Source organism: Micropterus salmoides, unplaced genomic scaffold, assembly GCF_014851395.1.
Source record: "Micropterus salmoides isolate LMB-PRFRI ecotype aquatic unplaced genomic scaffold, ASM1485139v1 Ms_hic_scaffold_22, whole genome shotgun sequence".
Classification (NCBI taxonomy): Eukaryota; Metazoa; Chordata; class Actinopteri; order Centrarchiformes; family Centrarchidae; genus Micropterus; species Micropterus salmoides.
Window position 1 is genome coordinate 13,092,254 of NW_024041373.1, and position 19,094 is coordinate 13,111,347.

At 37.9% G+C, this 19,094-nt stretch overlaps 1 protein-coding gene across 1 annotated transcript in view; it reads left to right on the plus strand.

The window, feature by feature from the left end:
- Nucleotides 1-19,094, plus strand: part of eys (eyes shut homolog) — a 175,965-nt gene that overhangs the window by 128,321 nt on the left and 28,550 nt on the right. Inside the window, exons 41-42 of the mRNA XM_038737244.1 lie at nt 4,333-4,483; nt 14,799-14,907. Of these exons, the coding sequence (XP_038593172.1) occupies nt 4,333-4,483; nt 14,799-14,907 (260 nt within the window). The remainder of the gene's footprint in view (nt 1-4,332; nt 4,484-14,798; nt 14,908-19,094) is intronic.

A 19,094-nucleotide genomic window follows, 5' to 3' on the forward strand; every position in this document is an offset into this window, starting at 1 on the left:
TTAAACACACAACAATTACTAAAATATCTCAGTTTCCACTGGTTGTCCTCAGTTCATGGCATGATGAGATATATTTTGCAGCAATTATTTGACATTTGGGCATTTCTCCCAGTAAATAGGGGAGTTACTGTGTGTTTGATTTAAATTTGAATTCGGGGTATACATGGGAAATGTTTGCAAAGTGTTTTTGTCTTAGTGTTTTATATTTAGTGCATGAGGTTAGAAAGTGCAGCTCTGTCTCTACCTGTCCTGTGTCAGACTGGAAGCAGAGTCTCTCCTCTTGTGGTAGCCAGCTCTGTCTGTGGTGACCCTTTTCTATGGCCAGGCTGTGTTCACTCTGTATGTTGTCAAGATTTTGCTTAGTTTAGGACATTTTATTGTGGTAACACGGGTAATTTGCCACTGTGAACTCTTTTTAGGGTCAGATCGGTTTGGTCGGCTTGAGTTGGTGTTGCTGTCCTGAGGCTGTTGGGGACTTGTTACTGCAGAGAGCCTCAGGACCAGCTGGCTGAGGGGATTCTTCTTTGGTTTCAGCTCCTGGTGTGTTAGGGCTTTGTGATGGTATGTCTGGGGGATAACTGATTTCAAGTGATTGTAAAATTTAATTGATATTTTCTGTATTTTAGTAAGAGCACAGATTATTTGGTGTTTTTCTCTGCACCTGCAGGATGCTCTTACAGAAGTCAGTAAGGAAAGATTATATGATAGTTTTGTCCCATTTCTCAAATTCATTATTTAGTTTTGGCCCCCAAATAGAATTATTGGTTTTAGCACAAATTGGAAAATTTTAAGCCAGATTTCAAATGGAATATAGATTTTAATGTTTCTTTTTATTGCATAGAAAGCTCTCCTTGCTTTGTCCCTCAGATCTTTCACAGCCATGTTGAGGTTTCCTGTGTATGTAATGTTGAGGCCAAGGTAAGTATAGTTTTTTGTATGTTGTAATTTAGTGGTGTCTAAATAGAAATTTTGTGAAACCTGATTTCTGTATTGTTTCTGAAAGATAGTCTTTGCTGTGTTTACTGTCAGAGCCCAGGTCTGACAAAATCTCTGCAGGAAATTAAGGTGCTGCTGCAAACCTTTAGTAGTTGAAAGTCATCTGCATACAGCAGACTTCTGATCTCTGTGTTGTTCAGGATGAGGCTAGGTGCTGTGGAACCCTCTAATTGGTTCGCTAATTCATCGATATATAGATTGAAGAGAATTGGACTGAGATTGCATCCCTGCCTCACTCCCCAGCCCTGGGAGAAGAATTCTGATTGTTTATTTCCATTTTTTATGGCACATTCACTTTTTGTATACATGTTTTTAATCAAATCATATTTTTTTCCTTCAATGCCACTTTCAAGTAGGCTATAGAAAAGGCCCTCGTGCCCGATGGAATCAGGCTTTTTGGAAGTCAACAAAACAGGCATATACCTTTCTTTTCTTAATGTTTAACTCTTGATCAATTAGTCTGGAGGGTAAATATATGGTCTGTTGTGCGGCAATTTGGCAAAAAAACAATTTGGCATTTATGTAGAATATTGTGGTCATCAAGAAAGTTGACCATTCGTTTATTAATGATGTTGCAGAATATTTTTCCCAGGTTAATGGATTCACATATTCCTCTGTAGTTATTTGGATCATATTTATCTCTGGATTCATGATTTGGGGTTATTAAACCTTTGTTCCAGATGTCTGGAAAAGTTCCAGTTGCTAGAATAGTGTTGAATAGTATATAGCCAATCTGATTTTATGGTCTGAGTATTTGATCATTTTGTTGAGGATTCCATCAATACCACACGCCTTTTTTCCTTTCAGGGACTGGATGACTTCTGTTAATTCTTGTTCTGTTACAGGGTCCAGAGGGTTTTGGTTGTTTTTTATCACCGCCTCCAGAGTTTTCCGTTTTGTGAATATCTTGTTACTGATCATCATTTTTTTGGTAATATTACTATATAATTCACTAAAGTGATTAAAAGTATTTCCATCTTGGATTGCCAATTCATCCTGCTGGGTTTTGTTTAGGTTGTTCCATTTCTCCCAGAACTGGTTGGACTCTAGGGATTCTTCAATTTCACAGAGCTGGTTCTTGCTGTGTTGTTCTTTCTTTGTTTTTAGGGTGTACTTGTATTGTTTCAGAGTGGCCTCATATTGACAGCGTATGTTGTGGTTATCTGGGTCCCTATGCTTTTCATTTGATCATTTCCTTAAAGTTTTCCTTAGGTTTTTGTATTCAGTGTCAACCCATTTGTTATTGGTCCTTTGTTGACATTTTGTGTTGGAGACTTTTAAATTAGACAATAGAGCCAAATGATGAAAAATATGTAAAATATATAAAAGATGAATAGATTTTGTCCACACCAGAATTTACTCCAGAATTATTATGGGGAAATGTTTCAGTTAGAAATAAATGAGTTAAATCATGTATGTTTTGATTTTCCAGAGGCTTTTGGTACGCCCCCATGCTGTCTGGGGTCCATCTGTATGGGTATGTGCTGTTAAACAGTTCACAGGCACTAGGGGCCCCAGAGTTAGACTGAGCTCTTTTCAGATAGAGAGTGATTTTGCTGTGGTCTGAGAGGGGTGTGAGGGGGCTGACTGTGAAAGCTCTGAGAGACATTGGATGGCATGCGACCTATCTTGTGTGATGACCGAAAGATAATACCATTAGGGTTAAGAGCAGGTGGGCGGCTGACAGTCTACATTTCTGAGAGACTGTAGCTGCCCTGTGTTGTTTAACAGAATTGACAAACAAGTTGGCTTTGACTTTGACTTTGATTTTTACCTCTGGCACTCCAGGCCAATCAGCTCCAGGCCAATCAGCCTTACCTTTTACCTCCCTTATGGGATGCAGGAAACTTTAATGACAAGATCAGCACATCAGAGTTACCACATCACTGAGGCAGAAAAATCTGACATTCCACACTTGGAGATATTTGCACAAATGTCACAGCCATAAAGGCTAGTGAAAACCTTTCCTTTACTGAGGAGTCTGACAAAGCTGATGATTATCTGAGTAGCCCAAGACAGCATGATGGCACTGTGGAATGCAGAGATAATTCAGCTCATGTTGGTGCATTCCTGGTTCATTGTACTATGAACCATTATCACAGATGGACAATGCTTTATGTTTGATGCCCAGACCGAGATAGCTTCATGTACCTTGGATTTGGCGAAGACCAGGTTGGTGCATCAAGGACTGTCTGACCTGAGATCCAAAGAGTGCTTTGGACAACCACAAGTGGTGTGAAGGAAGAGGAGCCCCGTGTTTGTTTTTATGCAGGTTATACTAGAACATGCAGTGCAACAGCGATCTCTTCTTGTCTCAAGGGGTTTCAGTAGGGATCGGTCTTTAATCATTCCTCTCTCCCTTCTTTCCTCAGCCATTTCCTACAAGCCCTTGCAGGTGGAAGTATCCAGTGGAAAGTTCCTCTTTCCTTCAATAAGAAGGGATGGTAGTTCACCAGGCCCTTTCAAACAAGCTTGTCAAGCCCTTGGGGGGTAGATTTCTCTCTGGTTAATGTATTTTTCTGTTATTTTGATACTTTTCACATGCACAAGAGTGACTGACTTGTATGCCATGTGATCCAAGGCAAGCCAAGCTGAATGCTTTAAAGAAACAGTAGAGTAGTGTTGCATGCAGTCAGAACATGTCTTTAAGACTTGGGCCATTTAGAGTTCATCAGGTCTGGGACTGTTTATTGTTATGAATTATTTGTAGCGGGAGGAAACATTTCACTGTTGGTGCTAGGTTTGTTCATTTGCATGCTATGTAGAATGCACAACAACATCTAGGTTGATCTAGGTTCTTGCCTGCCTTAACAAAAGCAGGCCTATTGGTTGTGCAATGGCATTTGTTGGCAGGCAGGAATCCTCCCTTGGGTTTTCATGTGCTGGGTATTGATCACAACAAATATGGCCTTGTACTCAACACACTGACCTTTATCAGGTTCTTCTATCGGGGCATGTCTAGGTTCCTTTGAGCACTACCTGCTTATGTTTGTACAATATAGCATCTCTATTTGCTGCTTTGCCGGACAGATAGATTGAGATTTACAGATCACTTTGCAGCCCATCCATCGCCTTGACCGTAATATAATTACTTACCACATTACTTACTTACTATGCTCATGTCAAATCATTTTCTTTTTCTAACCATGTCTCCATCATCTTGTTGAAACATTTTTATTTCATTTCACACACACCAAGGGGACTCATTTTCTGGATCCAGTATCTTGACAGTAAAGCCTGAAGTCATGTCATAAATATTGTAGCTTATATAATGTATTGAACTTGGTAATACAGAAAAAGAGACTCTTTACTAACCACATTTTCTTACCATTTCAGCTCAGGAACAGAACTTTGTGGATCAGTTCCTTCATGTGTTCCTTCAGGATGGGATCCCAGTTGCTAAACTTGGGTGTGGTGTCAGTCATGTTTTGAGTGCAGCAGCAGACAAGAACATCAATAATAACAGATGGATGCCAATCACAATCCGGTATGATATATCTCTCCTACTTTCTTCTCTATTCCCTATTATTCTACTGCCAGAGAAATTGTCACTGTCTTAGAAATAATACTTTTTGTAATCAGTACTGATCATGACATTTATGTTATTACCCGTGAGGAAGAAAAATAAGACACTAGCCTTGTTTTCATAAATCAGGATGTCTTTGTGTAGGAAGAGCAGAAGTACCAAAAACACAGAATTTGAAGAAGCCACCAAGGTCTCAATGCTATGAGCGGCTATGATTTTAAAGTTCTTCTGGGGTAGAATGATACACCTTTCTGGATTTATATGGTTGATCTCTGCCCCATACCAATGAAATATCACAAAAACCAATAAAATCATACATGAGAGAACTCACGGTTTTTAAAAGAAAGAAAGAATGCAAACAAATCAACTTCACCAATTTAATTCCTACTCTGCCACTGCTGTTATAAAGTAACAGCCTTCAATCAGTTTTCCCAAAGCCTGAAAACAAGAATGGAGAAAATACAAAAAACCTAAACAAAAATACACACTATGTATTTTTTTATTGCACAATTACTTGTTCAAATACTTAAAAATGATTGTTGTGCTCAGTCCTCCCCACTCTATTATGTTATTATGTTCAGCTGTCTCCTTCAGAAAATTATACACAGAAATTACAATCACAATTTTTTTTTCTTTTTCTCATCGTCTGAAACAATTGTACATTGTATGTGTTGCCTTCTTTAAGTTAGAACAAGCAAATGTATATTAGTAACTATAAGTAACTACTATAGCTTATTGTATGTCAGACTGTGTATTTATCTTTCACCAAACTCTACAGTTGTGTTGTTTTTGACCACGCACAAAAGGGGCAAAAAATATCTGTTACCACTCGTAGCATCATTTAGATCACTTACAGATAGTCCACAGAGAGATTTAGTATCATTTACCTTTCAGTCTGCTGTGAAAATTGGCCATTTCTGCAAATGGTTGTGGAGTGTTTTACTGTGGCTGAGATAGTGTTATAGTCAAGCCCACCCAAAATCTGAGACCAAGTCACGACCAAGACCAGAGTGTATTGAGACCAAGACAAGACCAAGACTTTTGAGGGATTGAGACCAATTCAAGTCCAAGACCAAGGGAAGGCGAGACCGAGTCAAGGCCAGGACCAGTGCCACACACTACATGAATCAGGATAAAATGTGAAACATGATCACAGGCACTTCTCAAATTGATCTGAAAGATTGAAAAACACCCACATACAAACACTAAGAGCTGAAATCAACTGAACCATCTTTATCAGCACTCCTTTTCCAAGTTCTACCATTCACCTAACACAATGCCTTTTTTTTGTGCAAGCATTAGGTTTTGTGTTTGACTCTTGTCTTCCATATTTGATCTGCAACTGTGTATTCAAAGTCAAAATTAGCGTCACTTAAAGTAACGTGCCATGTGCCGATGGCCATACAGAGCAACCTATATAAAATGTACATTTTTCATAGAAGTGGAGGTGCATTCCTCGATCTCCACTCTATGCTGTCACATCCGTAGGCTAATAATTTTACATTTTGCTAAATTAAAATGTGTCAATATCAAAACTTATCTGTCCAACTAATACTGGCAAAGATTATTTCTTTAGCATTTAAAAAAATTCTATAAAATAGGATACAAAAATACAGTATAATATTATACAAAAAATATAAAAAGAAATAACGCCATATGTAATTGCCCCAAAAACAAGGTGTAGAGTGCATGAACTGCATTGCAGTAACTCAGCTGTAACAATGTAATAATCAGTTTATCAATCAAAAAGCAATTACTTCTGCCGATTTGGCAATTTCTAAAAACACCTCCCTGGTTACAATTATTTCTTAAAAGAAAAAAGCAGCAAATGCAGCTACTGTTTTGGATTATCATGGGAAAACAGTTGACTCCTGAGCATTCGGCAACAGATTTGGTACCCAATGTTGAACCTGAGCCACATGCATTTGCACTTCTTGCTTGTCTCATCCAAATAGGTCTGATTACAATGCTTCCTGATGCACAGTTGATCTTCCGTCTCTGTAGTGCACACACAGGCTTACAGCTCAGGCACTGTGGCGCACGTTGAGCCACTGGGAGAAATGAGAGGGGGCCTGCTGCTAAGCTCTGCCTCTATTTATTCTTGATCGCTTCAGCAATTTTATTCATATGCAAATGAATACATGACATCATCTAGTCATGTTTGAGCAGCGAATACCTACTTTTCCTTGGATGATAGTTGGCAACACTGAATACAGCTGCTTCAACTTGCTGCCAGCATCGACGCACTGCAGTGCTGTAATAATCTGATGAACGGACAGGGAAATATTATGATTTTCTGTTGAGTCTTTTCTGTAAACATGATGATATCTATTGCATCTATCTGTCCTGAGAGAGGGATCCCTCTTTTGTTGCTCTTCCTGAGGTTTCTTCCATTTTTTACCTGTTAAAAGGTTGTGTTTTTTTGGGGGGGTGTATCGAGGGTCTAAGGACAGAGGGTGTCGTGTGCTGCACAGATTGTTAAGCCTCTTGAGGTAAATTAGGATTTGTTATATGGGCTATATAAATAAAATTGACTCGACTTGACAAATTGGCTGATGTCACTGTAACACAGACTCATCTTCCTCTTTGTTCTAATTTCCCACCACTCACACTCTTATTTTGAACCCACCAATCTTATTGTCGTCTCAAGCATTTCTCCTGATGACACGGAGAACATAAAAAAAACATTTGCCTTTTTGCGTTCATACATATACAGTAACGCCACGTTGACATGCTCATGTAATAGCTGGAAAAGCTTGCTTCCTTTTGTACTGATGCAGCATTGCTGACATGAAGAAGTGCTATGACGCCTCTGCTCTTCCTCTGTTCAGCATACAGCACCGTGCAATGAAAAAGAAAATGGCACATCACTTTCTGGATGTTTATCCATGCTTTTATGCACTGTAGTTTGGATAATGACATAATTGCTGCCAGAAGTAGTTACAAGGATGAGCACAAAACACATTAAACAATGTGGAGGGTTTATTTTAAAGACATTAAAAAAAAACTCTAGTGGGTGGTCTACTAAACTGCTCAAAAGTTTTAGCTATATGTTGTTTCCTCTCCAGTATCAACACAATTTAGATAACATATGTCAGTAAAGCACAAAATATATGTATATTGCAAAACTGAGTATTAAACAGTTTTCTTGACCCATTCCTGTTTGCAGTTCTCTACGAGCCACAAAGGGCCGCTGTTTGGCAGTCTACACCACTCCATCTTGCTAATCTTCATCAACAAAGGGATGAAAGACATTGTTAATATTTAATCAAGAACCTGTTCTGACAGTAAACATAATTGAATGAATCACATTTACCTTTTGTAGAGCAGCTTTTGTAGGGCAAGATTGTTCTAAAGCAATCCAAACAATCCAAATAGGCTGCCATATACATGATACATACTGGGTAAACCTTTCTTTAAAATGAGCAGAGAAGAGCTTGCGTTTGATTTACTTTGACTTTATACCTGCACCATGTGTAGAAACAGCAGGTATGGCAAACTGTCAATAGTTACGCAGATTTTTTGAATGTAATGTAGTGCATTGTGTTTTCCAGTGAAAGAATGCATAATGGACAGGCAGATTGATAGTAGATGTGAAACCGTCAACATATTACCATAACATAGCAACTTTAAAGTATGTTTTATGTTAAATCTACAACCTGTTTGTAGCACTCCAGTATAGTCTGTAAAGTTGGCAAGACAAAACGCCTCTACTGAAATGCCCTGTGCTGCCATATAATATCACAAAAGGGAGTGTGCAGGGGGGAAGCTGTGTCATTTTTCATTTGGGGAGGACATGTTTGTTGTTGGCTTGGTTTTTTGATGTCAGTAAGGTTTCCTATGGGGATGTTCGGGGCAATACGGCTACGATTGAAGTTTGAGAGTGGCAGACTCCAAATACTCCCCTGGTCATTTGTGAGGGTGTGTACATTATTGGTTGAATCCCATTGTGCTTAGTATTCACTTGCAGGCAAAGCTCAGCAAGCGTGGCACATAGCATTCTGCAGCATCACATGTCTTTCCTTGTCACAGGTGAATTCAGATTATTCAAATGTATGCCACTTTTGTGGGTACTTTCTTTCTCTCCAGTGAAAGGAACGGGAGTAGTGTCTCAAGTGTGGTTCTGAATATTCTTTTTTATGACACAGGATTTTGTGTCTAGCAACTCGTGGTTTTTTGATGATCATGTTGACGTCTTTATAGACTGTCATTTTATTTCTGTTTTAAATGCACTACATATTTCGTTTCAGTAGGAGCCCTGCATGAATACCATTAAATCTGCAATTTTCTTCTTTTCTTCAAACTTCTTTGTTGGATGCTGTTGAAATGTCAGTGTAATGCTTGATCACGGAAAGTAAAGGACCCAAAATATCTAAAAATAAATAAGTCAAGATTCCAAAAACTTTATTGTCTGTCACATAATAATAGAAAATGATGTTAGGAGCTCACAAACAACATACACCCATGAAAGACTCACAAAATATTGCATTTGCTTTTTTTCATAATTTAGACTTGAATGGCATCTTGTCTAACTTACATCTGATAAATTGATCCAATATGCTCTCACTCCAACCAAAAGGCCCTTGCACCACCACCCTTTTTCGACAATGGTGCACTGCGGTGAAAAAAGAAAAAGAACATGGTATCTCATAATGACACATTTGTTATTTGTGAGATTATTCATGTCCGATTTTATAAATATTTTGTACTGTATTTACTGTACATTCATATAGAACACATTTTACTCAAGGCAACTTAATTATTTATTTCTGTACACATACATCAGCCAGGGATCAGTACAGCAAACCTTTCAATAATGGATGATTGATGAAGCAGAAGCTGAGATGTCCTGACTTTTATTCCCTAAAGGTTCAACTCCAAAAACACTGGATCCTACAATTCCTATAGTGCAACTCAACAGTGACTTTTGCTAGACCATTGCTGTGTCGTAAACGCCCATGTTTTTAAACTCTACCCTCAAGTTTATAACCCTGGCTTTCTGTTGAGAATGTCCCACACCTTTGTGGGTCTTAGGAAATGACCTTACTTTGTACAATAATAGGCTTAGGTAGAAATTCCAATCAGTCCTGCCATTCCACTCCTTCATGGAATCTGTCTCCCTCCTCCAGACAGTTTTAACTGCTGTTTTTGGTTAACGTTCTTTCTCAAACAGAGAATGGGGGTGTGGTTAATAGTCATACGTAATGAATTACCATTACAACCAAAAACTGACCGGCTGGAGTGTTCACTAACGACATGCTGTGTTAACATCACTACACTGTAAAGTTTAGTACACTTTACTGCACTGGCAGGAGTAGCTATTACTTACCCACGATAGAAACTAATGTCCGAGTATCAGCTGCTGTTCAATCTACTACTGTGTTGTGGGTAAGGCATTGATAAATAACCAGCGTTGGGAGTAACGCGTTCCAAAAGTAACACAATTACAGTAATGTATTGCTTTTTGCTGTAACGCAGTAATATAAGGCATTACTAAATAAAATTTGGAAATATTTTACCCATTACAATCTCAGTAACGCGCGTTACAATGCATTTTAAGTCGAAATTAATTGGTGTTTTGTTTTTTTAATAATTCACCAACACCGCAAACCATTTCGGCACCAAAAAAACAAATCCATGAGTAAGAGTAACATTATTTCCTGTTGCGGGAATCCGATGGTCGAGATTGTAGGCAGGGTGCAAACTACGGGGGAGCTCCACTATATATTAACGAGACGGTAGCTCCCCTGATGGATCATGCGTGAATAGATTTCTATAGGCTATGTGTTTCTGCTTTAATGATTTACTTTCCTGATCAGAGAGGTTGCTGTCAGTTCATCCTGACCGATCCTGTCGGATTGTCAGGAGATTCAAATAATCAATGACGTAATGCTGCTGTACCTCGTGCGTAAATGTGCACAGCGTCTTTCTTAATGGGAAGACAGTTCATTGTATTTCACACACACACACACACACACACACACACACACACACACACACACACACCTGCTATTAATCAGAAGGTTAATATTAATGACAAAGACCCAGCCATATCACTAGAACCCACCTGTGCAGGCACATCTTACTATCAGGATAATGCACCCGTTAAATAGCAGTTAAAGTAACTCAAAAGTAACGCAAAAGTAGTGTAAAGCATTACAATTCAGAGACAGTAATATTGTAATATAACTAATTACTTTCAAATGACAGTAACTAGTAATCTATAATGTATTACATTTTGGAAGTAACTTGCCCAACACTGTAAATAACTAATATGTTGTCACTGTTACGTTTCACACTAATAATGAAGCACGTTTCATTTAATTTTAGTGATCAGTTAATGAACTAGTGAAGATGCTCGCACTTGCATTGCAGATGGAGACTGTTATTTCACGATTCTTTTAAAAGTTTTATGTTATAGTCCATTCACTGACACATTGAATTTTGTTTTGATCCGAAAATGCACATGTGGGTGTGAAATGTTGCCTAGCAACAGCTGCTGTAAAAGGAAGAAAACAGACAAGGGCTGTGAGAAGAAACGCTACAATTTCAAAATAGTAGCAAATTTCAGATTAGGTGAGGAGTCTGAGTTATTTTAATTAACGGCATACAAACGTGTGTGTCAGCTCGCCCAGTGGCATGCAAAACTAAGAGCGCTGTTTAGTGTCCGTCTACAGTACTCACTTTTGGAGTATGTGTGTAGGGTCTAAGGAAACTCAAAAGTAAATTAATTGCTGCTTAAAGTGTTTATCTGAGTAATGGATTAAGTAATCTCTTTGCAATTTGGAAAAGTAATTAGTAAACTGCTATTGATTATCTTTTCTGAACTATACTAACAGTGGACAGAACCCATCCATAGCACTTGCCCGCTGGGTTTTAATTGCAGGAAGAGTATGGGGGAAACATTTATTTTGGGTACACGCCATGCCATATGTGCAACTGGGTGAAAAGTGAGGTTTAATATTAAGCATTTTGTCTTTTAATCTACATCCTCTTGTCACAATGCCAAATCGGAGGTTGCGTATGTTTATCAATCACACAGTATTCAGCGTTGTATTGACAAGTAACCCCACGAAAGATTCATTGAAGAGGCAACCAGCCGCTCTGCCTGCTCACTGGGAATTTCTTTTGTGAAGCCACACAATGCCAAGAGGCTTGCTGTGTGCTGTCTAATTGTATTGCTGGAGATATAATGATAGAACACAGGCTACCCAAATTAATTGAGGCTTGCCAGTCACAGCATTATGCAGCAAATGCTGCAGTGCTCCGTGTGAGAAAGTCACTGCACCAGAGCCACAGCAGGCATTACAGTCAGTGTTGGTGTAGATTATGGTCTGATACAGGGCTTGTTGCACCAGCAGACAAACAGATCCCTCCCGACATCTTGTGCAGTAGGTGCTGTGGTGGGATAACATTTCAAAATAATACATGAATATTAAGCATATGGGGCTTTATTTTCTGTTCTCAGTCATATCTGATGTGTAACTCTTCAACCTGTGCTCAAAAGAACACCTTCCTTATGTATGTAATCTGAGTGACCCATTTACATTATATCTGCTCACAGGTATGAAACACTACTGAGCCATCATCTCTACATTGCAGAACCACTAGATTCTTGCTTCTAAATCACTAAATGACTTTATAAATTCACCACTAACGTGTTCCACATTATCATTTGCTTTTTTTTGCAAGAATCTGAAATATGATTAGAATAATAAGCCAGGGAAAAAAGTGTTACATCTAGCCCATCAGCCAGTGAAAACTGTTGCAAGGGCACCAGCACATTGCATGATGTTTTACTGCCATCTGTTGCCAATACTTTCAGATGTTTTATACAATAGTAATATTTTAATGATGATTCTCCCTCATTAATAATGTGCTACCAGGGAAGGAGGCCCGTTCAAATGGGATTGTAAAGACAAACACCTCACCATCAGGTTTAACAAATACCTTTGTGTAAAAGTGCTGTGCTGAAATATATTTGCAAGCTCCCTTAACATTTCAGGTGATATTTCAGTGGCGATCCTCCAGAAAGTTGCAGTAATGCAGTTGCACCAAATTAGTCACACACGAGACACGATCTAAATGAGGACGTTATAGATGACAAATCACTTATGATTAGCGCATTAGCCAGATGAAGAAATGCATAAATGATGATTGAGTAAGTAAAAAATGATCACAGCCATATTGTGGTTTTGTGTGCTTGGAGAAAATGAAATATTCATACGTTTTTTGTTTGTTCACCTCAAGTTGGGAATTTGCTATTGTTGTTCCTGTGAGACCCAGCAGTGAATGGCGCAAAGGGAGCCCAGTGAGAAAACACACAGTGCTTCATCTCTGCGTTAGAAAAAAACACAGCCTCTTTTTCTTCTTCTTCTTCACTCATATGTTTGTTTGTGTAACATATTCCATTGTGGTTTTGTGTTTGTATGTCTGTGTGTGTTGGTGGTAATGCTGATGTGGTGCTGTGGGGCATATTCCTAGCTATCTAGCTACTAGACCAAGTAAAGTAGTCATAGTCATCTTTATAAATAGTCATTTTTGCCTTAGAGCAAGACCAATGTAGATTAGACTTGTGAAGCATTCAATGTGCTCACGAGAGCTCATCAAGTAACATCATCCTGTTTGCTTAGTGAGCATGCTCTCCGAGTCTCATAGGGAAAGCGGGCGAAATAAAAAGCTACTGTAGTAAGCACCAAAATATGTCTCAAATGCCCTTTTGCAAGAGGGAGTTTTGTAACCATATTGTGATGTTTCATACCTCACCAACAGTCATTTTTTGCTGCACAAAGACCTAGATTGCAATATTGGATCATTTCAGTTGTTATCACAGGCATCTTTTTATATTTTTGTGAGTTGAGAAAATTAACTGTGGTAGTTTTCTGAGATCACTCACCGAGAATGGGAGAATGACCTCAGGAACACACTGGGCACCCTGAGCCCGAGGATGCTAAGGGATGTATTTCGTAGACATTAAGTTGCATTTCACATTTGTGTTTACATTTTTGCCTTAATTTATCTGTGTGTGTGTGCGTGTGTGTGTACCAAACAGCTCTTATGATTTTCACACCTGTAATTAGTCTTACCTGAAGTTGTATGCATTTGATTGCGTCAGGGAGGCGTCCTGGAAGGCTGTTTCAAATTAGCAGGAGGCGATTGCCCCTGATTGTTTCCATCTGGCCATTAAAGCAAACGTGTGACAGGTTTTTCTTTTAGGGCTCAACAGTCATGCAATCACAAGGAATGGATCAATGAGTTTTGCAGAATCAGATTCCTTGTATTACATGTTCACAGGCAAACAGTGAATAAACCTATGGAACAAAAGTGCATCATATAGATTACTCCCCAACAGTAATATGTTTATGTGTGTGGCACAGAGTGTGCACCCTTTGCATAATTTACAGCCCTGTAAAGAGGCTGCTATTGTATATTGCGGGTATAAAGTCAATGATGAATTGGAGAGAGGGAATCACTTGACTTTGCCAAAGCTGGAATATGACACAAGTAGACCAGCTACTTAACATTTTGGCTGCAACATTAATGACTAGGACAATTGTATATTTCCCCAGAGAAACACAGGGGGGTCAAATGATAAAATAGTCTTCCTACTCATTAGGTTTATAATGTATATCTAGTTTGTGCCCTCCTTTTCATCATTAATTAATCCTAAATGACATAATGAGCACTTACACTCATAATAATGTTTTTGCAGGCTGATTTGTTTCCTTTATATTATTATTATTGATGATGTTGTTGTTTTAACATACTGTTTTATTTTAAATAGTAATGCATATGCACTAGTGCTTGGTCATGTAAATTCAACTGGTTGTTACTGGTTATCTCAGTCTATGGTTTATCTGTAGTATACAGGCATTATTATGTAAATTTCATATCTCTGAGGTACTCAAACTTAGAGAATATCACCGCAGCTCCGTGCAGAAACCTATTTCTGGACTTTTTTTTTTTAATCCAGCTGTGGAATCCATTCTCTATTTTTGTTGTCTCTCCCAGGTTTTGGGCGGTAGCGTAAGATACAAACGTACCATTGCCTCCAGCCCAATCAACCAGTGCATAAAGTTTCTCCGAAAATAGTGTATAACGTGTACATAGTGTTACATTGTAAGTTTATAGTCTCGGTGGTAATGTTAGCAGCTTCATTACTGTGACTGTTATGTCTGACTCTTCATCAGAATATTTCTCATGCTTTGCTGGATTTATTGTGAGATATTGTAGCCTTTCTAACTGACCCTGGTTTCTCGCTGTTCTCTCTCAACAGATACAATCTTCCTGTTGGCAAACAAGGAGGGTCATGTGTGATTGAAATATCTGCAGATAATGGCACAGCTCAGCGTCTCGAGGAGAATGTGTCACACCCTTTGTCAGAGGTAACCTGACCTGCCTTCGCTCAAATTAACCCTTTGTGCAACCATTTTCTTAAGTTTTCATTTTTTAACCCGTAATCATGTCATTGGTATCTCCTTCCTTTTACAGTATAGTTTACCTGAGACATATTAAAACGTTCATTACAACTGTTATATAATGTGGCATGCATGACTTCAGCATTCATTAGCAATCAATTACAGGAAATGTTTTATTTATTTATGGTTTATTTTAGTAGGGATACAGCTTGCATAGATAAACTGAAAACAGCAATCCAATGTGTGTTTCATATTTTTTCTAGAAGTCGCTAATTCACAACACCCATCCCTAGAAGGGCTTTTAAGAAATAAAACATTAAAACAGTGAGGGAAAAAGAAAAATGGAGTAAAAAAGTATACAAGTACAATAAGGTAGTACACAAGATAAAAGGAGGTAAAATTAGTATATGGAGATACAATAAAACAAATGTAACCTGAGTACACATTTGCTGCTGAACCAACCAGGACTTGGTATCTCTCTTAAAGGTTTGCAGATGTGAAATACATCAGATATAATTTATTCACATGCAGTATGTATTTTCACAGAGAACCATTCCAACCAGTTATATGCAGCACTGTTCATATGAGTGCATTTTACCTTTACATTTTTACCTCTTCTCTCATACTTAGTATATTATTATGTAACTTTTGTCAGGTGAATTTGAGGTTAAACCTACTCCATGCAATGCATTTTTATTTTTAGTGTCAATTAAGAGAGCGTTCAGTCAAATAAATGTTCAAGGGGCTGCTTTGGTGCTTCAAGTACTTGTGAGACATGAAATAATCATAACATAAAAATAATCCATGAATTCTAGTTTGAGTAATAGATCTGTGAGTTTGAAGGCTTATCAGGTGCCAAAACATTGGAAAGCTATCACGGCCACAATCATTTTACCTTTCATCATGACAGTGTTCATGTTACAAAGTAATCTATCAGGAATGCGAATTTGCACATACTGTATCAAGAGAGTGGCCTCAATCAAATGAATGACGGGCCTGCATACTTTCAGTCCCAAAGCGGCCTAAAGCTCTTTATATAGCAGCATTTCGAATCCAGCAAACTTACTACAGTGCGCATGTTTTGGTACCAGTAAAAAAATTTCTGACCTTCTGCCATTCTTCTGTTCAAAGATAAAAGCTATTTTTTTTATTGAATATTGACACTGATGCTCAGGTATATCAGCACTAATATCAAATAATTCAAATGATGCTGTGTGTTGGTTGGTTTAGATGAGCTAAAAGCACCTAGCCTTTTGCCTATAATCACTTATAGAGCTCATGATAGCAACATCATGAGTACATTAACCATATGTTATCAGTCCAGCCTAGCACACAAACACATGCACATCTGTTACATTATTTGCCAAGATGATCACACTCGGCAAATAATGTCCTAACGCCAAGCATGTAGTAGTACAAAGCTAGTTCTCACTTGTTAATCACATGCTGGTCTTTTCACTCTGGGTCATTAATTTGATTAACAACACCTATATTTGTTATTAAATTAATCATTTTGTTTTTTGTGCCTTGAAAGACGCAGAGAGGGGCACAACCTTCCCATAGGCTCATCATGTCTTCCCCTCCCTCAATGTGATTTATGGTCTTTCTAATTAGAGATCCCGAGTTGTTTCTTTTTTCTTCTTCTTCTTATATTTTTTCCTACAGTTACATTGCATGTGGGTTGTCATTTACCCATTCACAGCTTTTATAGAACACTAATGTATTACCATAATTTAAAGATACAGTGAATTAATGGGTTTTGATTGTAGTTGGCGCTTAACACCAGTGAAATGAAACAAAATGAGATTTATACACACATTTGACAGGAAAGGGTTATATTTGCTGGCATGCATCAGTTGGGAACGCAAAAACCTCACACATGTTGGAATGCAGCTGTAAAAGAAGCTATAGTGTGAACTCCTCATTGTGGCCTGTTGTCTAGGGACGCTGAGGGTCAAAGATAGATAGAGGATGTCTTATGAAGTACAACATACAGCGGAGAGAGAAACATTTTAAAATCAAAATATTTTAAAATTCTGTCTTAAGTTTGCCAGTGGAAGGGATCAAGACCTGGAGTATTGTGAAGATAATGATCTTGCTTTGAATGTGTTACTGTTACATTTTTTTAACTGAGGTTATGTTCATAAAGCAAGCTTTTAGTGCTCAATTACAATTTACTGCATAACCATTTTTGCCTGGAGACAATATGTTTTTCAGTGTGTCCGTGTAAGTCATCTGAACTGGCCCACATGTGCATAAAAACACTATCTAGAAAATAATAATGAAATAGAGGCCACGTTGACTAGTGCTGCCTTCAAATAGAACTCAAACATCAGCTTATGTTACTCCTGATCTCAATGCTGTGAGTCCACTTGAAAAGTCATGAATATTATATCAGTGGGTCTTTCAAATGGACTCCTCTCATAAACATGGTAAACACATTTGAAGGCATCGTAAAGTCATTCCATATCACCATCATGCAGCTCCAGTGGCTCATAGCTGGTTGTGTCATAAAATACACTGAAGCCCATTGTGAAAGCGTGCAGCCACAGCTGTTTATTTTATTTGAATCTTCAGCTTTGTTAAAGATAGTTTTAGGGCTCTTAACTTTGCGGCAACATTACATTGTTCTTGCAAACCCTGTCGTCCTTATTTTTATAGGCTTTCAAATATGCAAGTTATGTCATATAAAGCTTGTGTTAAGTCAACATGATAATGTGGTCTAACACCTCACTGTCCCTGTGCAGAACACCTCCACTGCAGCTGTCCAACACCTTTCCTCAAGCGCCTGCATGCATTCATGAGGGATGTTATATTTGTGGGATGTCAAAGCCATATAGATTCTGATTTGAGTGCTTAGGTTTCGTAACGACTGTTGAAATTAAAATCGAAAACTTCAAGAATCAGTGGAATTTGATATGCTGACGGTGTAATAAAAAAAAAAATCACATTTACTGTATTATAATGAATTTCTATCTTATATTGTAATACATAAAAATTTGGATATCGTCAGCATAGCTTTGAAAATTTTACCCAAAAGAAGTATGTTTGGAACTGAACCCCAAAGACCCACATGAGTAAGATTTATTATTCCTGACAGACAGCCTCCCATAACAACACAATCGTGTCAGGGAGATACACAACATCAGCCTTTTAAATGCATGACATGAGAGTTTAGCATTGTTAAAGTAAGGTGTTAAATGTAATGACCCTCTATATGAAAACCGGTGCTTATATCTGCAGTGACCAGATGTGATAAAAGACATGTATCTATGTTAACAAGCTTAAACAAGGATAGTGAGTAGAGGAGTGAGGAGAGTCATGTGTGTTGGCAAATCTCAAAATAAGAGGAAAAAGTGTTTGTATTGTTATTTCTGCTGTAAGGATGGAAAATGTTGTGTATCCACAATATTTTTAATATACCAAGCATAAGGTTGAAATAGCTTTAAATCTATCTTCAAATGAATAAAGTGACAGTGTTTAAATTATACTATTTAGATCAGTGCTTATTAGAAATGCATTTAATGATGAATTGCAAAAATCTAAAGAGAAGACATAGATGACTCTATATATTAACTAACTTACTATTCCCACATTAAACAGAAAAACACTCTGAGGGGAGTTTTATTTCCAAATCCACTGTTACCCTGTTACATAATTTGAAAGAATGTGTAATGAAGCTATGATAAATGTTGACTTGTCTTTCATGAATTAATCATCATGAATGGCATTGAGTATGGAAGTGTTATGTAAACCTTCTAATATTCATTATTCATTTGAACAACCTGAGGTCACTGCTGGCAATGAAATACTGTATATGTAATTTAGTGGTAATATGAGTCTTGGGCTCCTTTTTTTTATGCAGCTCAACTTTGGTAGCAGACACAATTATGCCTTCCTTGTTAAATTGACTGTAATCAAATTGACGATAAGCTGAAAGTTCACAGAAGTTAGACATTAATTCCACCTTGCACATCAAAGGAAGATTGCATCTTTGTAGATATTGTACCAGGAGGTGTTTTATTATATTATAACTCCAGTTTCTTGTCTGGGTCAAGCTAAAACTGCAAAGTAACAGTAGATGACGGTGTTAATCTTTCTCTTTGATCTTAATATACACAACTGTTAATGCAATAATAATGTTAATTTATTCA